The sequence below is a fragment of the Saccopteryx bilineata genome, chromosome 1 (genome assembly GCF_036850765.1).
Source record: "Saccopteryx bilineata isolate mSacBil1 chromosome 1, mSacBil1_pri_phased_curated, whole genome shotgun sequence".
Classification (NCBI taxonomy): domain Eukaryota; kingdom Metazoa; phylum Chordata; class Mammalia; order Chiroptera; family Emballonuridae; genus Saccopteryx; species Saccopteryx bilineata.
The window spans coordinates 141,944,613-141,962,496 of record NC_089490.1 but is presented as its reverse complement, the minus strand read 5'-3'; the positions used below and the strand labels follow the sequence as shown (position 1 = coordinate 141,962,496).

At 43.3% G+C, this 17,884-nt stretch overlaps 1 protein-coding gene across 1 annotated transcript in view; it reads left to right on the top strand.

Annotated features, from left to right (window-relative positions):
- Positions 1-17,884, top strand: part of NWD1 (NACHT and WD repeat domain containing 1) — a 40,661-nt gene that overhangs the window by 14,088 nt on the left and 8,689 nt on the right. Inside the window, 6 exon segments of the mRNA XM_066252644.1 lie at positions 1,317-1,439; positions 3,401-3,461; positions 3,463-3,607; positions 5,430-5,702; positions 13,626-13,716; positions 17,482-17,636. Coding sequence (XP_066108741.1) covers positions 1,317-1,439; positions 3,401-3,461; positions 3,463-3,607; positions 5,430-5,702; positions 13,626-13,716; positions 17,482-17,636 — 848 coding nt within the window.

Below are 17,884 nucleotides of genomic sequence, written 5' to 3'. Positions count from 1 at the left end.
CTGCTAGGGTCTCTGTTTTACTTTTTGAGAAACTTCCATACTGTTTTTCAGCTGCACCATTTTGCAATCCCACCAACAGTGCTCAAAGGTTTCTTTCTATTTCTCTGTATCCTCACCAACACTAGTTATATTCAGATATTTTTTGACAGAAACAGAGAGTCAGAGAGAGGGACACATAGGGACAGACAGATAGACAGGAAGGGAGAGAGATGAGAAGCATCAATTCTTTGTTGCAGCACCATAGTTGGTCATTGATTGCTTTCTCGTATGTGCCTTGACCAGGGGACTCCAGCAGAGTGAGTGATCCCTTGCTCAAGCCAGAGTCCTTGAGCATCAAGACAGTGGCCTTTGGGCTCAAGCCAGCAACCACAGGGTCATGTCTATGATTCTATGCTCAAGCCAGTGACCCTGCACTCAAGCTGATGAGCCTATGCTCAAGCTGGTGACCTTAGGGTTTCAAGTGTGGGTTCTCTGCATCCCAGTCTGACGCTCTATCCACTGTGCACTGCCTGGTCAGGCAATTCAGATTTTTTTAAAACGCATTCTAATGAGTGTGATGTAGGCAGAATGGTTTTTTGTTTTTTTTTTAATTTTTTATTTATTCATTTTAGAGAGGAGAGGGAGAGACAGAGAAAGAGAGAAGGGGGGAGGAGCTGGAAGCATCAACTCCCATATGTGCCTTGACCAGGCAAGCCCAGGGTTTCGAACCGGCGACCTCAGCATTTCCAGGTCGATGCTTTATCCACTGTGCCACCACAGGTCAGGCCAGAATGGTTTTTATCATACAATTCTCACCAGGTTGTTTTTTTTTTTTTTATGTGAAAGGAGAGGAGATAGTGAGACAGATTCTGGCATGTGCCTCGACTGGGATCCACTCAGCAACCCCATCTGGGGCCGATGCTTGAATCAACTGAGCCAGTTTTAGTGCCTGAGGCTGACATGCTCAGACCAATGCTGTTTTGAGAAGGCTTCTGAGACTGAATCTGGTTTAATGAAAAATATAACAGTCCAGTATCCCCCAAGGAGCAGAATTGCTCCTGAGTGAGAACCACTCAACTGGAGAGACACTTAGGACCAAGCTTTAGTCCCTAAGAGCAACATAAACCTTACAGCCAAGATCTGAATCTGGTGTTTGACAGCTCTTGCTTTGAAATCTTGGCTCTGCTATTTCCTAAGTGTGTGGCTCTGGACAGGGGCTGAATCTGTCCATGCCTCAGTGGCTCTATCAGTGAAGTGGGGGCCCATCAGAGGACCTCATGTCTGAGCACTGATATATGGGAGCTGATGACCTCACTGTTGTCTCTCGTGGGCCACAGGCATCACAGCCATGGCATGGAGCCTGGAAGAGAAGCTGCTGGTGGTGGGCACCCAGGATGGCATCGTGGCTGTGTGGGACATGGAAGAGCAGCAGGTGATTCCCATCCTAACTGGATACACAGGTGAGGCTCAGGACGTGGTTTATGATCACCTTCTTCCTAGTGTCCCACATCAATCACTCAATCCCCAGAATCTCTTCACTACCAATTCACTTCTCTGTATCAAAATCCTGGCTTTGATCCTGCATCAGCTAGCTATTGCTGCATAATAAAACACCTCCAAACATTGTAGCTTCAGACAATACCTGTTTACTTAGCTCACTGTCTGTGGATTGGCAATTCAGGCCAGACTGAGCTGGGCAGTTCTGGACTCAGCAGTCTTGCTCATACACCTGAGATCAGTTAGTGAGGCATCTGGGAGCTGATTGGCCTAGGATGTTCTCAGCTGAGAAACTCAACTGTGCTCCACATGATCTTTAATCCTCTAGCAGGCTAGCTGGAGCAGAGGCAGAGTTTTTAGAGGGCAAGCAGAAATGTACAGGGTCTCTTTAGGCCTGGAACTGGCACCCTGTCACATTCTATTGGCCAAAGGAAATCACAAGAACAGCCTAAAATCAATGAGCAGGGAAATAGACTTTATATCTTGGTGAATATAGAGTCTTAGAGCCATAATGCAGAAGGTATATTTCAAGGAAGGTAAAGTGTGGTCATCTATGCAATTTATCTAGCACACTAGAGTTTACATTTCTGTAGAGTCCATCACTACCATGGTTCATTTTATTTGTTCAGTTTTTGAGTCCCTGCTGTGTACCAGTCCTGTTCTAGAGGCTAAAGAGAAACAGACCAGGGATGAGAATAGGGTGAGGGTAGTAAGGCGCACGCCTTGGGTGCACAATTTAAAGGGCTGCTCCCAAAGTTAATCAAACCTTAGTCATCAAGATAAATAATATTTCAACAATGTTCTTTAAAAATGGAAATAAATGCAAAACAACCACAATGAATAAATATAAATTTGTCTTAAATAAAGACAGGATCAACAGTAGTACTGTGCCAAGCCATATTGGAATCAGAGGCAATAAAAGAAACTCAGTGATTTGGTGTGTCATTAAATTTTGCACCAGAAGAGTGCCTCACTTGCCTCACCCAAATCCTGGCCCGAGTCAGACTTACATGTTTGGGAGGGTGAGCCATTACACACTGTGATAAGTGTAATGAGGAAAACAGCATGCCCTGAGCTACAGTACCCAAAGTGACCAACTTAAGGTGTTAGGGAAGGCATTCCTCTAAGCAGGGACATTTCAGCCAAGACACAAAGGGTGTGAAGGAAGAGGTGTGCAAAGGGCTGGGGGGTGGGATGAGCATCTAGGCATGGGAAACAGCCAGTGCAAAGGCACCAAGATGGGGAGGAAGCTGGCACGTTTACAGCAAGGAAACCATGAGGCTGGAGCTCAGGGAATTATATCAAATAAAAGAAGCCAGGCACAAAAGGCCACGTAAGTGTGTGATTCCATCTATATGAAATGTCCAGAACAGGCAAATCCAGAGAGACAGGAAGCAGATTAACAGTTGCTAGTGTGAGAGGGAGGAAAGGGGAGTGACTACTAATGAGGAACAGTGGTCTCCTCTTGGGGTAATGGAAATATTCTGGAATTACATAAAGGTGATAGACAACATTGTAATTGTACTAGGTACCACTGAATTAGACACTTTACAATGGCTAAACTAATAAGGAGAGAAAGGGGAGGGAGTGTTAGCTTTGTGATGTTATGAAAATATTCCAAACTTAGCCTGTGGTGATGGTTGATCAACTCTGTGAGCATACAGTGAATCGTACCATTGTTCATTCAATGTGTGAATTTTATTTGTAAATTGTCATGTCATTGCAAACTAAGTATGTACACTGTCCATATATTTTTCTTAACATGTTGCTATAAACATTGCATTATTCCTAATTTGGAGATGTTCAAATCCATTCATTCTTTCTTTGGCAAACCAAGGAATTTCCAAACCAATAGGCACTTTGGTAGTTGAAAGGTCAAAATATGCCTAGCTAATATACTCTCCCCCACCCTGGCCCGCTGCAGGAGAGCTGAGGTGTGTAAAAGTGTTCGCTAAAGGGACGCAGGCCATCTCTGCCGCCAGGGACCACACTGTGCTTGTGGAACTTTCTCTCTGGCCAGGAGAAGTTCACCATTGAGGATGGAGGCTCCGAAGATCCCACCAAACCTCAGATCTGGAGCCTTCATGTGGATGAAGCAAAGAAGGTTGTGTATTCAGCATCTAGCTCAAAGGTAACAAAGGTGGCTAATAAACATTTAGTTGCATGTGGCTTGCAGTATATTTTTATTAGGCAGTTGCAGGCTTAAATATTAGAGAAGTGTTGGTTGAATTCAAAACTGATTGTAGAAATCATCTTTGTTTTCCATAAAAGTTTGGAAACAACAATAAAGAAATAATGAATTTTAATAGATAACTTCAAAGATAGCCACTGTTATAATTTACATGATTTTGCTTTATGTGATGTGTCTGTGTGTGTATGTGTGTGTGTGTGTGTGTGTAAAACAAAATTGGGATAAAAACCATAGATGCAGTTTTATAAAGCTGTTTTTATTGGTTCATGATCTTAAACATTCTTCAAAAAGAGTATACTTAGTGATTTCATAAGATGCTACTGCATGGCTCCACTACAGTTTATTGAAATAATCCCTTACTATTGGACATATAGGTTGTGTCTAGTTCTTTGAGCTTTCAAATAACTGAGATAACTTTCCTTATGCATACTTCTTCTTTTTATTTCATTTTTTAGGTGAAAGGAGGGGAGATAGTGAGACAGAATCCCACATGCGCCCGGATTGGGATCCACTTGGCAACCCTGCCTGGGGCCAGTGCTCAAGTACCAAGCTATCCTCAGCTCCTGAGGCTGATGCACATGGACCAACCACCAACAGAGCTATCCTCAGTGCCCAGGGCCACGCTCAAACCAATTGAGCAACTGGCTGTGGGAGAGGAAGAGGGAGAAAAGGGGGAGAAGGAAGGGGAGAGAAGCAGACGGTCATTTCTCCTATGTGCCTTGACTGGGAATCAAACCCAGGATGTCCATACACAAGCCTGACACTCTACCCACTGAGTCACTGGCCAGAGCCTCTCTTTATTTTTTTAAAATAAACCCCACAGGGCCCTGGCCAGTTGGCTCAGTGGTAGAGCATTGGCCTGACATGTGGAAGTCCTGGGTTTGATTCCAGGTCAGGGCACACAGGAGAAGCATCCATCTGCTTCTTCACCCTTCCCCCTCTCCTTCCTCTCTGTCTCTCTCTTCCCCTCCTGCAGCCAAGGCTCCATTGGAGCAAATTTGGCCGGGGTGCTGAGGATGGCTCCATGGCCTCCACTTCAGGCACTAGAATGGCTCCAGCCACAACGCACCAACACCCCAGATGGGCCGGGTATCGCCCCCTGGTGGGCATGCTGGGTGGATCCCAGTCAGGCACATGTGGTAGTCTGACTGCTTCCCTGCTTCTAACTTTGGAAAAATACAATACAATACAATACATAAAATAAAATAAACCCCAGAAATAAAATTAATGGGCAAATGTTTACTTTTTAAATGGTTTCTGCTGACAAAAGGATACTTTTTTTTTTGTGAGGTTAAACAGAAAAATTGCTTTAATTAATAATTACTTGAAATGGACATATATGTCAGTGCATATGGTATGGCTGGCTTTTTTCCTATTTTTAAAACTTTTTATTTTGCAGCAATTTTAGATTTATGCAAAAGTTATAGATATTATAAAGAGTTCCCACATGCCCTTGATCCAGCCTGCTCTAATGTCAAAATCTTGCCTACATTTGTCAAAACTAAGACATTACTATTGATCATTTTTATCAACTTAATTCCAGACTTTATTTGGGTTTCATCAATTTTTCCACAAATGTCCTTTTGCTCTTCCAGGATACTATTCAGGATACCTCTCTCTGATCCCTTTACATTTGGAACTAGCAGAGAGTTAAAAATAAAATACATGAACTATAAAAAAGAACAAATCTTGTGTTCGATTCTGGAACACTTGCAGCCTAGGTCTCCTGCTGAGTTTTCTCCTCCTTTTGTCCTTCTGTTAGGTCAGTGCTTGGAATCTGGAAACTGCAGAGCTGATTTTCCATATCCTGGGAAATGCCTCAGACCCCTGGATATGCACGGCAGCACTGGCATCCCGGGCCACACTGTTGACAGTGTCTGAGGACAGGGTGGTCAGTCTGTGGAGCTCAGTCACGGGAAAAGCACAGGGAAAGCAACACTTGTCCAGCATCAAAGAAGAAACACCTGCCTGTGGGGTCTCAGTCCAGAAAACAGGACAGATGGTTATTGGGTTCAGCAAAGGCTCCATCTCTGCGGTAAGCAACTTTATTTAATATGATGCCAACATTCACTCAGCTCCAAAGTGCTCAGATGTCCTAGAAATTGGGAGAAACCATCTAACCTTTGATCTTTTATTAATGACAATTGGACTCCTAATCCTAGAGATTCACAGTTCAGAGTAGTTCAGGAAACCTCTATTCCTGTCTCCTGGGGGCTGGCCAATGTGGGCACTTTTAGCACTCAGTCCTGCTGAGATGCTGTGAGAGACAGTGTAAGGATGTGCTTTAGAGCTGTCCTCACTGAGCAGCCAGGAGCCGGGGTACTATCTACAGCTCATTCAGTAGTTGGATGCTCCCAGGAACATTCACAAGGGGCCATGAGTGATGGTGGGGTAGGGGTCAGGGAGTCAGAAAAAATACCAACTCAGATGCAGAGTTGCAGATGTGCTGTAAGCAACCTTCAGGAATAGAAAAGAACCTTGAGGGGCTATAGATAGGGCACTAACAACAAGTTATATATGAAGTCATAGGTGGAGAAACAAGGGCACCACAGCAGCCACTGGAGGGGCTGTAGAAGGTACAGGAGTCCAACTGTACCCTCAGTAACTCAACTTAGGGAGGGAGATGAGCTCGCCAATGACATATCGTCACACTAAGAGAAACAGACTAGGTTTTCAGTAGAGGTAAAGGTAGTGTGTTCTTGGTTGGGAGAAGGGGCAAATACTTCTAGAAGAGGCAGTCTGGGAAGGTTCCCCTAAGGAGGCATGCTTGGGACAAGAAAGATTTCCGAGATGGAAAGGGAAAGATAGAGGGAACAGGGGATATCATTGTGGGAAGGTAGGACATGCTTGGCATTTAAAGAAAAAGAGAAGTGTCATAGAAACAGGTCACAGAAGGTCTTGTGTGCTCTGCCGAGGAGGTGAGCGTTTAAGTAGGGGAGGAATATGGCCACTAGAGAATCATCCCAAAGCTCCATACTTGTGGACTTCATGGCCTAGCCTCCCTGAGCAATCAAGGCAGCAAGCACAATAATGAAATAGAATCTTGATTCTTTTATCAGATCTCTTGGGTGTTTATGTTATTTCTCCACTTACTGATTATCTTTAGTAATATCCTTCAGCCTAGAAAGAAACTCGAACTTGGGGATTAGATACAACTAGGGTTTTTTTGTTTGTTTGTTTGTTTGTTTGTTTTTTTCTTTCTGTATTTTTCTGAAGCCGGAAATGGGGAGAGACAGTCAAACAGACTCCTGCATGCTCCCAACTGGGATCCACCCGGCACGCCCACCAGGGGCGATGCTCTGCCCACCAGGGGGCGATGCTCTGCCCCTCCGGGGCATCGCTCTGTCGCGACCAGAGCCACTCTAGCGCCTGGGGCAGAGGCCGAGGAGCCATCCCTAGCGCCTGGGCCATCTTTGCTCCAGTGGAGCCTCGGCTGCAGGAGGGGAAGAGAGAGACAGAGAGGAAGGAGAGGGGGAGGGGTGGAGAAGCAGATGGGTGCTTCTCCTGTGTGCCCTGGCCGGGAATCGAACCCGGGACTTCTGCACGCCAGGCCAACGCTCTACCACAGAGCCAACCGGCCAGGGCTAACTAGGTTTGAAAATCCCATTTCTGCCTTTAACTAGTTGTATTCTTGGGCAAGCTCAGCCCCTTCTTTGAGTCTCAGTTTCCTCATTTGTAAAATGTGTGGGGGCAGAAATGGTACCTGCATCCAGAGCCAGGAAGGGATGGCTAAGTGGGCACCTGCTCAGACTTCCAACCAGTAAGATATCGCTGGAATCAATTGGAAATATGGTGCTCGTTAAACTCAGATTTCTCCCTATATAACTCACCATTGGTGCCCATCCTCTCAATTCTGAAAGCTATTCTTCTATTCCTGAAGGCTACTGTTCTGTTAGTCCCAAGCCTACTTATTGATGTTGGTTCCCTTGGTTAGGAAAGCCTGTGGTTCTCACCTGGACACACATCACTTGTAGGGAGCTGCACAACATGCCCCTGTCCAAGGCCCTATTTATAGCTGGGGAAACTCTTGTGGTTCTTGTTACGATCATAGGATACACTTTAGCAAGAAAGCATCAGAGAACTTGGAGGAAAAAGATTTACTACTTATGACTCCTAGAGAGTGTATGGCACTCAGCACACCCAAAGGACACACAGTGGGGTTGAAGAGAAAAAGAGAGAGAGAGAGAGAGGTTTTAGAGAGGGAACCTGGGGCTCTGCATTTATTAGGGTTCAAGGGTGGGATCTAAGCTTTTGTAGGTTCGCTCCATTTAAAGGGAGACCTGGGATCACTCAAGTGGTCAGTTATTGAGATAACTCAGAACTCTCTCTTTTTAAAATTTTTTTAATGTTTATTTTATTGATTTTAGAGCAATCATAATCAAATTGCTGAAAATCAAAGATAAGGAGAAAAATCTTAAAATATTCATAGTAAAAAAAAGAAATAATTACATTTAATGGAAGACAATAAGAATGACATTTGATTTCTCACCAGAAACGAGTACAGAAGACATCTGTAACTTGATAAAAGAAAAATACCTCTCAACCTAGATTTCTATATCCATTGAAAATGTCCTTGAACACAGAAGGCAAAATAAAGACATTTTTAGATAAGCAAAAGCTGAGACAATTTGTCCAACAAATCTGCATTATGTAAGAGATACTCAAAAGAAATTATCCAGGTTGAAGGGATATAATACCAGATAGAGACGTAATGAAGGATCAGCATCAGAAAAAGTTACTAGCCTGACCTGTGATGGCACAGTGGGTAAAGCATCAACCTGGAATGCTGAAGTCTCCAGTTTGAAGCCTCGAGCTTGCCTAGTCAAGGCACATATGAAAAGAAGCAATTAGTACAAGTTGATGCTTCCCACACCTCCCTCATCACCGTTCTCTCTCCTCTATCTAAAATCAATAAATAAAATATTTTTAAAAAAATTTTAAAAATGAAAAAATAATTAGAAGAGAAAGCTCAACTCAAAGCTGTCTGTGTCCTAGGAATGTCAGAGCACAGTGAAGGAACCTGAACAAGCAGGTACGAAAAGACTGGAACTATTTGGCCCTGTGAAAAGCAGTCTGCTTGCACCAATGTTCCTGAGTAGTACCTGAGCGTCACTCTTGATCAAAGCAACCCTGAAATATTTAAGTCCAAGCGGAACTCAAGGTGCAGAGCCACTAGACCTGCAGGCAAGGAAATGAAGATCATGCATATGTCAACCAAGAGTGTGGTATTGAAATAACATAAAACTTTAAGCAAGGATTTTAAAAGTGTAAGTAGGACCCCATCCTACTCTAACAGAAGCAAACACACACACTTATGAGCACAACTGTAAGGTTGCACGCCAGTTGCACAGGGCAACTCCAGACAAAGGCACTAACACTGAGCCAGCTGTGACCTGCCTTTGGTCATTGCAATTCAACAAAGCTTTGAAACTGACTTCTGCATAGAGTGATGCTTATACCAGGAATGGGAGCTTTATTTTATTAAATGTTGATGTTTTTAAAAATCACCTCCCAAGATTTCTGTGGTTCAGCAAAGTATATGTAACAGAGCTCTTATTTTGAACATAAAAAATATATTTTTATGAAAATAAAATCCATTTCTTGGGCACTATTTCACCTTCTTTGTGGGGATATAAATTGGGGAACCCTTGGGAAAGCAATCTTGCAGTGTCTCTCAAGATTAAAAAGGATTTGCGCTGAACCCAACAATTCTGCTTCCAGGAATCAATCCATTCTTGCACGTGTGTGCATGAAGGTAAACACAGTGAGGCTACATTTTATGTAAGTTTGATTTAGGTAAATTTGAAATAAGATTATAAAAGTATTCAGTCTCATTTTATGAGCAAATTTGAAATAGGGAAAATGCAAAAGCATTTTAAAATTTGTTCAGCATTTCATGAATGGTAGACTATGTCTAACTCATGTCAATATCAACACCAGGTAGACAGAAACATCTACTATCCTTTATGGATCCTAGGGGGAAATCCTTTGCAAATTCAGTGTGTTTTATATTATCTAAGAGTTTCAGGAATATTACCCTTCACTTAAAAATGAGACCAGCCTGGCCTGACCAGGCGGTGGCACAGTGGATAGAGCATCGGACTGGGATGCGAAGGACCCAGGTCCGAGACCCCAAGGTCGCCAGCTTGAGTACCGGCTCATCTGGCTTGAGCAAAGCTCACCAGCTTGGACCCAAGGTCGCTGTCTTGAGCGAGGGGTTACTCGGTCTGCTGTAGCCCCACGGTCAAGGCACATTTGATAAAGCAATCAATGAACAACTAAGGTGTCGCAACGAAAAACTAATGATTGATGCTTCTCATCTCTCTCCGTTCCTGTCTGTCTGTCCCTATCTGTTCCTCTCTCTGACTCTCTCCCTGTCTCTGTAAAGAAAAAAAAAATGGGACCAGCCTGCCTGACCAGGTGGTGGGGCATTGTATAGAGCATTGGACTGGATGCAGAGGACCCAGGTTCAAAACCCGAGGTTGCTGGCTTGAGCATAGGTTCATCCAGCTTGAGTACAGGGTTGCTGCTTGGACGTGGGATCAGAGTCATGATCCCATGGTTGCTGGCTTGAGTCCAAGGTCGCTGGCTTGAAGCCCAAGGTTGTTGGCTTGAGCCTAAGGTCATTGGCTTGAGCAAGGAGTCACTCACTCTGCTGTAGCCCCCGGGCCAGGCACATATGAGAAAGCAATCAATGAACAACTAAAGTGCGCAACTATGAGTTGATTCTCATCTCTCTCCCTTCCTGTCTGTTCTTATCTGTCCCTGTCAAAAAAACAAAAACAAACCCAGCGTGAGTGCAGGGTTGCTGGCTTAAGCGTGGGATTACTGACGTGATCCCATAGATGTTGGCTTGAGCCCAAGGTTGCTGGCTTGAGCAAAGGGGTCACTGGCTCGGCTGGAGCCTCCCTTTGCCTCTGCCGTGGTCAAGGCTCATATGATAAGTGATCAATGAATAACTAAAGTGAAAGCATCTACAAGTTGATGTTTCTCATCTCTCTCCTCCCTTTCTTTCTTTCTTTCTTTCTTTCTTTCTTTCTTTCTTTCTTTCTTTCTTTCTTTCTTTCTTTCTTTCTTTCTTTCTTTCTTTCTTTCTTTCTTAGCAAAGCTCACCAGCTTGGACCCAAGGTCGCTGGCTTGAATGAGGGGTTACTCGGTCTGCTGTAGCCCCATGGTCAAGGCACATATGAGAAAGCAATCAATGAACAACTAAGCTTTGCTAAAAAGCTTTGCTAAGAAAGAAAGAAAAAAAGAGGAGAATGTTTCAGACATAATGCCCTATTACTCCTAAATATCTCAGTATGTATTTCCCATAAACAAGTACATTCTTTTAAAAATGAGACCATTTTTAAGAGACCATTTACTGTATTAGTAGAATTACTGTATTACTGTATTTACATAGAATTACTATTCTATATAATAGGAAACATTGACATGATCTCAAAAGTCCATCTATAGAAAAGTGGTTAAAAGAATTTAGGAATATCTATACTATGGAAGATATGTAGCTATAAAAAACATCAGATAGTCTTGAGCAGTAGTCAGCAAACTGTGGCCTGTTTTGGGGGTTTTTTTTTTGGAAGAGAAGCAGGGAGAGAGAGAGACAGGAACATCAAACTTCCTGTATGTGCCCTGATCGGGGAATCGAACTGGCCACCTTTGCGCTTTGGGACGAAGCTCTAACCAATGGAGCTATCCGGACAGGGCTTAGTTTTTATTGATTTTTAGAGAGACAGAGAGAGGAAGGGAGAGAGAAGGAAGCATTCATTTGCTGCTCCACTCAGTTGTGCATTCCTTGGTTGCTTCTCATGTGTGCCTTGACCGGGGATAGCACCTGCAACCATGTCATTTTGGGATGGCGCTCTTCAACCCCGGCGATCAATGGGGTGACAGATGTCGCAGCCAGATCGCCCTCACATCCAGGATGACGCTCTTAACTGACTGAGCTAACTGGCTAGGCCCATGGCCTGTTTTTGTGCAGCCCACAAGCCACACAAAACTAATTTTAGTAGTTGAAAAAATTTTTTATTCAAATAGCTTGTGACATGAAAATTCTGTGGAATCCATATTTCAGTGTCCATAAATGAAGTTTTATTGGCATACCACATCCATTTGTTTATTTGTTTATATATTATCTATGGCTATAATGGCAAAGTTGAGACCATATGGCCACAAAGTCTGAAATAGTTACTGTGACTCTAGCCCATTACAGGAAAGGTTTGCCAACTCCAGGGCTAGAGCTACTTTCACGGAAATGACAACAATGTTTAGGTCATGCTTGCTGCGTACTAAGCATGATTCCAAGCACTTCATATTTGTTCATTTATTTAAGCCTCAAATCAATGCCAAAATGTAGCTGCTGCCATTTTTTTGTTACAGATAGGTAAACTGAGGCACAGAGTGTGTCACAGATAAGATCTGAACTCAAACAGTGTAGCTCTAGGATTCATGCTCTTAACTGCTATGCTTACCCCAACCCCAGCACAATTGACATTTGAGGTCAGGTCCTTCTCTGCTGTGGGGGGCTGCGTTGTGTGTGGCAGGATATTTAGCAGCATCCCTGGTCCCCACCAACTAGATATGGAGTATCTTTCTGATGTTAACAAACAAAAACTTCTCCAGACCTTGCCCAGTGACCTCGGGGAAGCAAAATTGCCCCCTCCCCAGTTGAGAATCACTGCTCAAGACACATTAAATAAAAAAGCAACTTGCAAAACATCTGTGATGGATTGTGCAACAAAGAATGCTCTTGTAAATATTTATCTATGCAAATGGACAATAGTTCATTCTGGGCAGAAGGAAGAATAACAGGGAAGGTGAAAAGATGTTCATGATATGCAATGGATATTTCTTTTTAAAAAACTATTTTATAAAGTATTATTATTTAATTTTTAAAGTTTTTTTTTCTGTGACAGAGACAGAGAGAGTCAGAGAGAAGGACAGATAGGGACAGACAGACAGGAAGGGAGAGAGATGAGAAACATCAGTTCTTTGTTGTGGCACCTTAGTTGTTCACCAATTGCTTTCTCATATGTGTCTTGATGGGGTGGTGGTGGTGGTGGCTACAGCAGAGTGAGTGACCCCTTGCTTGAGCCAGTGACCTTGGGCTGGTGAGCCTTGCTCAAACCAGATGAGACCGCCACACTCAAGCTGGCAACCTCAGAGTCTCGAACCTGGGTCCTCCGCTTCCCAGTGGGACGCTTTATCCACTGCACCACTGCCTGGTCAGGCTAATTTTTTAAGTTTTAAAAGAATCCGATGTTTAAAAAACATCACCACAAAAATCCATAAAGAAATTCAGTTTCTCCTGTGCCTGCTAAATAAACATTGAACAAATATTTTTAAAATTCTGGCTTGAATTTATGTAAAGACTCACTTTCCTGGCCTGCCCACATGCCCCCTCCCCAACAGATAATGAACAAACACTTTTGCCACATGGTCTGGTGGCAAGCAGTCAGGTACTCAAAACTCAGTAGCTGGACTCAGGCTGAGGATCAGGGTTAATGAATGCATCTTCCTCTTAGATTCAAACAAAATCGGTTCATTTCTGCAACTCAGGAATAGGAAGAACAGTGCTGCCTTCCTCTGGCTCCACTTCATGTTTTGATTTTAACATCTCCAGACCTCCTCTGGGGGCAGAAAACAAATGCTGCAATGTTCTCTGGGCCCCTGAATTGGTTACAACAACAATGTCAATAGTAATAATAACTGCCACTTTGCTAGGGCAGATCATGTGCTTGGGGGTAAGGGAAGGACACACTTCTTAGCCCATGATAGTCCTGTGAGGCAGTCCTGGTATCATCACCCCTTTAACAGATGAGGAAACTAAGGCACCCAGGGGTTAAGGAAATTGCTTAGGATCACATTATTGGTGAGTGACAGAGCAGTACATCAAGCTCTTGATCCTGAATCCTTAACCCTATGGAAATGCTTGATGGGTATCTTTGACTTTCTGCAGATTTCTGCCGAAGGAGACAGCCTACTGGAGAAGCTTCCAGAAGCTGTGGGGTTCCTAGTGGTCTCTGAAGACAAGTCCCTTCTCGCCGCAGGCAGCATTTCACACACGGGGCAGTCATGAGGGGGAAGCTCTCTCTGGATTTGGCTGGAGGTGGAGAGGTGCTTGTGGAAAAGGCAGAGTCTTAGACCAACATCAGCAAACTTCTCTGCAAGGGCCACATAGTACATATTATTTTGGCTTTTTGGACCTATGGTCTTTGTTACAACTACTGAACCCTGCCCTTGTAATGCAAAAGCCACCCAAATGATATTTCAAGTGGGTGCGGCAATGTGCCAATAAACCTTTATGTATGCTGAAACGTGAATTTCATATTATTTTTGTGTATCATGAATACCTTATTTTGAATTTTTTCAACCATTGAAAAATGTAAAAACTAGTCTTAGCTCATGTATCATGCAAAAAAATAAGTGGCCGGCCGGTTCTGATCCATGGGCTATTGTTTGCCAACCCTTGTTCTGGGCAAATCTCCAAACCTTTCTAGGTTTCTGGTTCATTATCTTTGAAATGGGAGTGGTTAGATAGTCACAGGGATAGAGCGGGGCTGGGTAAGGCAATGGAGTACACTCAAGGGTGAGCCAGCCCACACTACCCCTGCTTTAGGGACTTCCAGGGTAGCAGGAAAGATGGACACATAGGTAGGCACAAGAAAGTGTGTGACAGGGTTTCCTTCTTTAGTCTGAAGCAGTCAGGTAAGGCTTCCTAGTAGAGGTGACTAACATATGCTCTAGAGTCTGATTTTTTTTTTTAGGTGAAAGGAGGGGCAACAGTGAGGCAGACTCCCACATGCATCCCAATCAGGATCCACCCGGCAACCCCATCTGGGGCCGAGGGCCGATGCTCGAGTACCAAGATATTTTTAGCACCTGAGGCTGATGCACTCCAACATCTGAGGATGAGCTATCCTCAGTGCCCAGGGCCATGCTCAAACCAATTGAGCCACTGGCTGCAGGAGGGGAAGAAGGAAGAGAAGGGGAGAGAGAGGGGGGCAAGAAGCAGATAGTCGCTTCTCCTGTGTACCCTGACTGGGAATCGAACCCAGGACATCCATACACTGGGCTGACACTCTATCTACTGACCCTCCAGTCAGGGTCTGAATTTTTTTAATGACTATTTTTTTTTTTTAGATCAGTTTAGGTTCACAGCCAAATTGAACAGAAGGTACAAAGATTTCCCATATACCTGCCTCCTCCAACTCATGCATAATCTCCCACATTATCAACATCTCCCACCAGAGTGATTCATATTGATAATTAATAATCCTACATTGATGCATGATCCAAAGTCCACAGTTTACATTAAGTTTCACTCTTGGTGTTGTACATTCTATGGGTTTGTAAAAATTTAGAATGACATGTATCTACCATTATAGTCTCACACGGAGTATTTTTACTGCCCTAAAATCAGCCTGATTTTTGCAAAGCCATTTCCAGGGGTCAAAGACACTTTAGACCAGCACTGTCCAATAATGTGAAACACAAATGTGAGCCATGTTTGTAATTGTAAACATTCTCATGACCTTATTTAAAAAGGTAAAAAAACAACAACAGGTGACTTTCATTAAAAATACATTTAAAAATTCAATATGAAACCAATATAAAAGATCAATAATGGTATATTTCACATTATTTTTTAAATTCTTATGCAAAGCTTTTGAAATCTGGTGTGTATTTTATACCTACAGCTTATTTCATTCAGTTCAGACCAGTCACGTTAATAACCACATGTGACCCTATTGGAGAGGGCAGGACTGATAGATGAACACATCCTCTAAGATTGAAGGATGGGTGGTGGATTGATAAATACCCTCTATCCTCTTTCCAAAAGAATTTCAGGTGGCTTAAGTATGTGTAAAATGTAGCACAGGAAATAGGAATGAAGAAAGAAAAACAAAGCTAGAGGCACAAAATAGAATCAGGACTGAGGCCACAGACACTGAGGAGTTCAGTGACCTAAAAACTTGCTACAGTTGGATTCATGTGTGGCTCTTTCCAGCAGCCAATGAGAAGCAGGAGCCTGGACAGTTTCCCCCTCCACAGTTTGAGAACCAACTTGCTGATTAGGAGATGTAGTCCTTTTTTGCCCACCTCCCTCCTAGGGCTTCAAAACACAAAACACTCACCCAGACCATGTTTGGAATGTAAGTGAGCAAGTCCCCTCAGGCAGAGTTGCCAGGTAAAATAAAGGACTCCCAGTTTAATTTCAGGTAAACAACAAATCAAACTTTTAGTATATGTACCATATATTCCATGCAATATTGGGATATACTTATACTAATACAATTTTTCATTGCTCACCTGAAATTCAAATTTAACTGGGTGTGCAGCTATTGTTGATGTCTTGCAAATTCTGACAACTCTTTCTCTTCCTCATCTCCCCCTCCTTCACTGTGCTCCCCTGCACTGGCCTCCGTGTTGGTCCTCGGACACCCCAGGCCTTCCCTGTTCCTGGTTGTCTCATGCTGTCCCCTTTCTTCCAGGGCCTATCACCTCCTCATCCCTCTCAAGTCAGTTCACATGCCCTGGGGCTGCCTTAACAAATGACTGCGCAAATGTGGTGGCTTAATACAACAGGAATTTCTTCTCTCACTGCTCTAGAAGCCAAAAGTCTGAAATCACAGTGTTGGCAGAGCTGGCTCCCTCCACAGGCTGTAGGGAAGGATCCCTTTTGGCTTCTTTCAGTTTCTTGCCTTGTGATTCCTTGACTTGTGGCCACATGCCGTCTCTGTCTCTGTCTCTGTCTTCACACTGCCCTCTCTGCTAAGTGTGTCTGTGGGCCATTTTATTGTGGTACCCAGTTCCCTGTCTTCATTGCTCTTATCACAAATTATAACTATTTTTTTCTTCCTTCCTCTTCCCTCCCTCACTCCCTTTTTCTTTTCCTTCCTTCCTTCCTTCCTTCCTTCCTTCCTTCCTTCCTTCCTTCCTTCCTTCCTTCCTTCCTCCCTCCCTCCCTCCCTCCCTTTCTTTCTTCCTTCCTTCTTCCTTTCCTTCTTTTTCTTTCTTTCTTTTTATATTTTCTTCTTTCTTCTTTCTTTCCTTCTTTCTTTTTCTCTTTCTGTATTTCCTTCTTTCATCCCTTCACTTTCTTTCTTTTTTCTTTCTTTCCTTCCTTTCATCTCTTTTTTTCTTTCTAATTTCCTTCTCTTTCCTTCCTTTTTTCTTTCTGTATTTCCTTCTTTCTTTTCTTCCTTTTTCTTTTTTTGTTTCTTTCTTTCTTTTTTCTTTCTTCTTTCTTTCTCTCCTTTCTTTCTTTTCTCCTTCCTTCCTTCCTTCCTTCCTTCCTTCCTTCCTTCCTTTTTTTCTTCCTTTTTTCCTTTCTTTATTGATTTGAGAGAGAGGGAAAGAGAGAGAGGGAGAAGAGAGATGAGAAGCATCAACTCGTAGTTGCTTCACTTCACTTGTTCATTGATTGCTTCTCATAAGCTCCTTGCCTGTGGGGCTCAAGCTGAACCATGACCCCTTGCTCAAGCCAGTGACCTTGGGCTGTAGCCAGTGACCTTTGGGCTCAAGCCAGCAACCTTGGGATCATGTCGAAACATGCAGTCTCAGTCCTCAGAAAACTCAATCTTCTGATAATAAATAATTTTTATTGTTTTTCTGTGAGATTATTGATCACTGTCATTCCTCCCCATGCCCCCAGTGACTGGCTCTGTGAAGATGAGGGCCATGTTTATCTTCTTCACCATTGTATTTCTTCCACTGCCACATAGTAGGTGTTCAAGAAACTCTGTTGACTAAATTGAATATTCAAGCTCCTCCAGGAATGAAAAGCATAAACACGGTTCCTGCCATTTCAGGCTTTGGAAGTTCTGTGTGAATATTCTTGGCTGACTCACAGAATTTTCATGGATTCATGGCCACTGACCTTGAACACGAGGATGTAGTGGAGACAGCTGTTTTTGGTCCTGAGAACAATCTAATTGTCACTGGGTCCTGGGATGCACTCATTCAGGTAAGGGGGAGACCTAGGGCCTATCATCCTCACCTCTGCCTCTGAAAAATAAAATGTATGATCTTTTTAAGGATCTTTGAACTTCAAAATATAGAAACCCACAAAAACTAGTGCAGGCAAAACAGGGTAGGTCATTGGGAGGATAGGGTGGGTCTCTTAGGACCCAGTCACAGACCTGAGGTAATTACCAAAATATTCAAGGAAAGAGATAGCATTCCCACCAAACCTGAACAACAAGGAGGATTTTG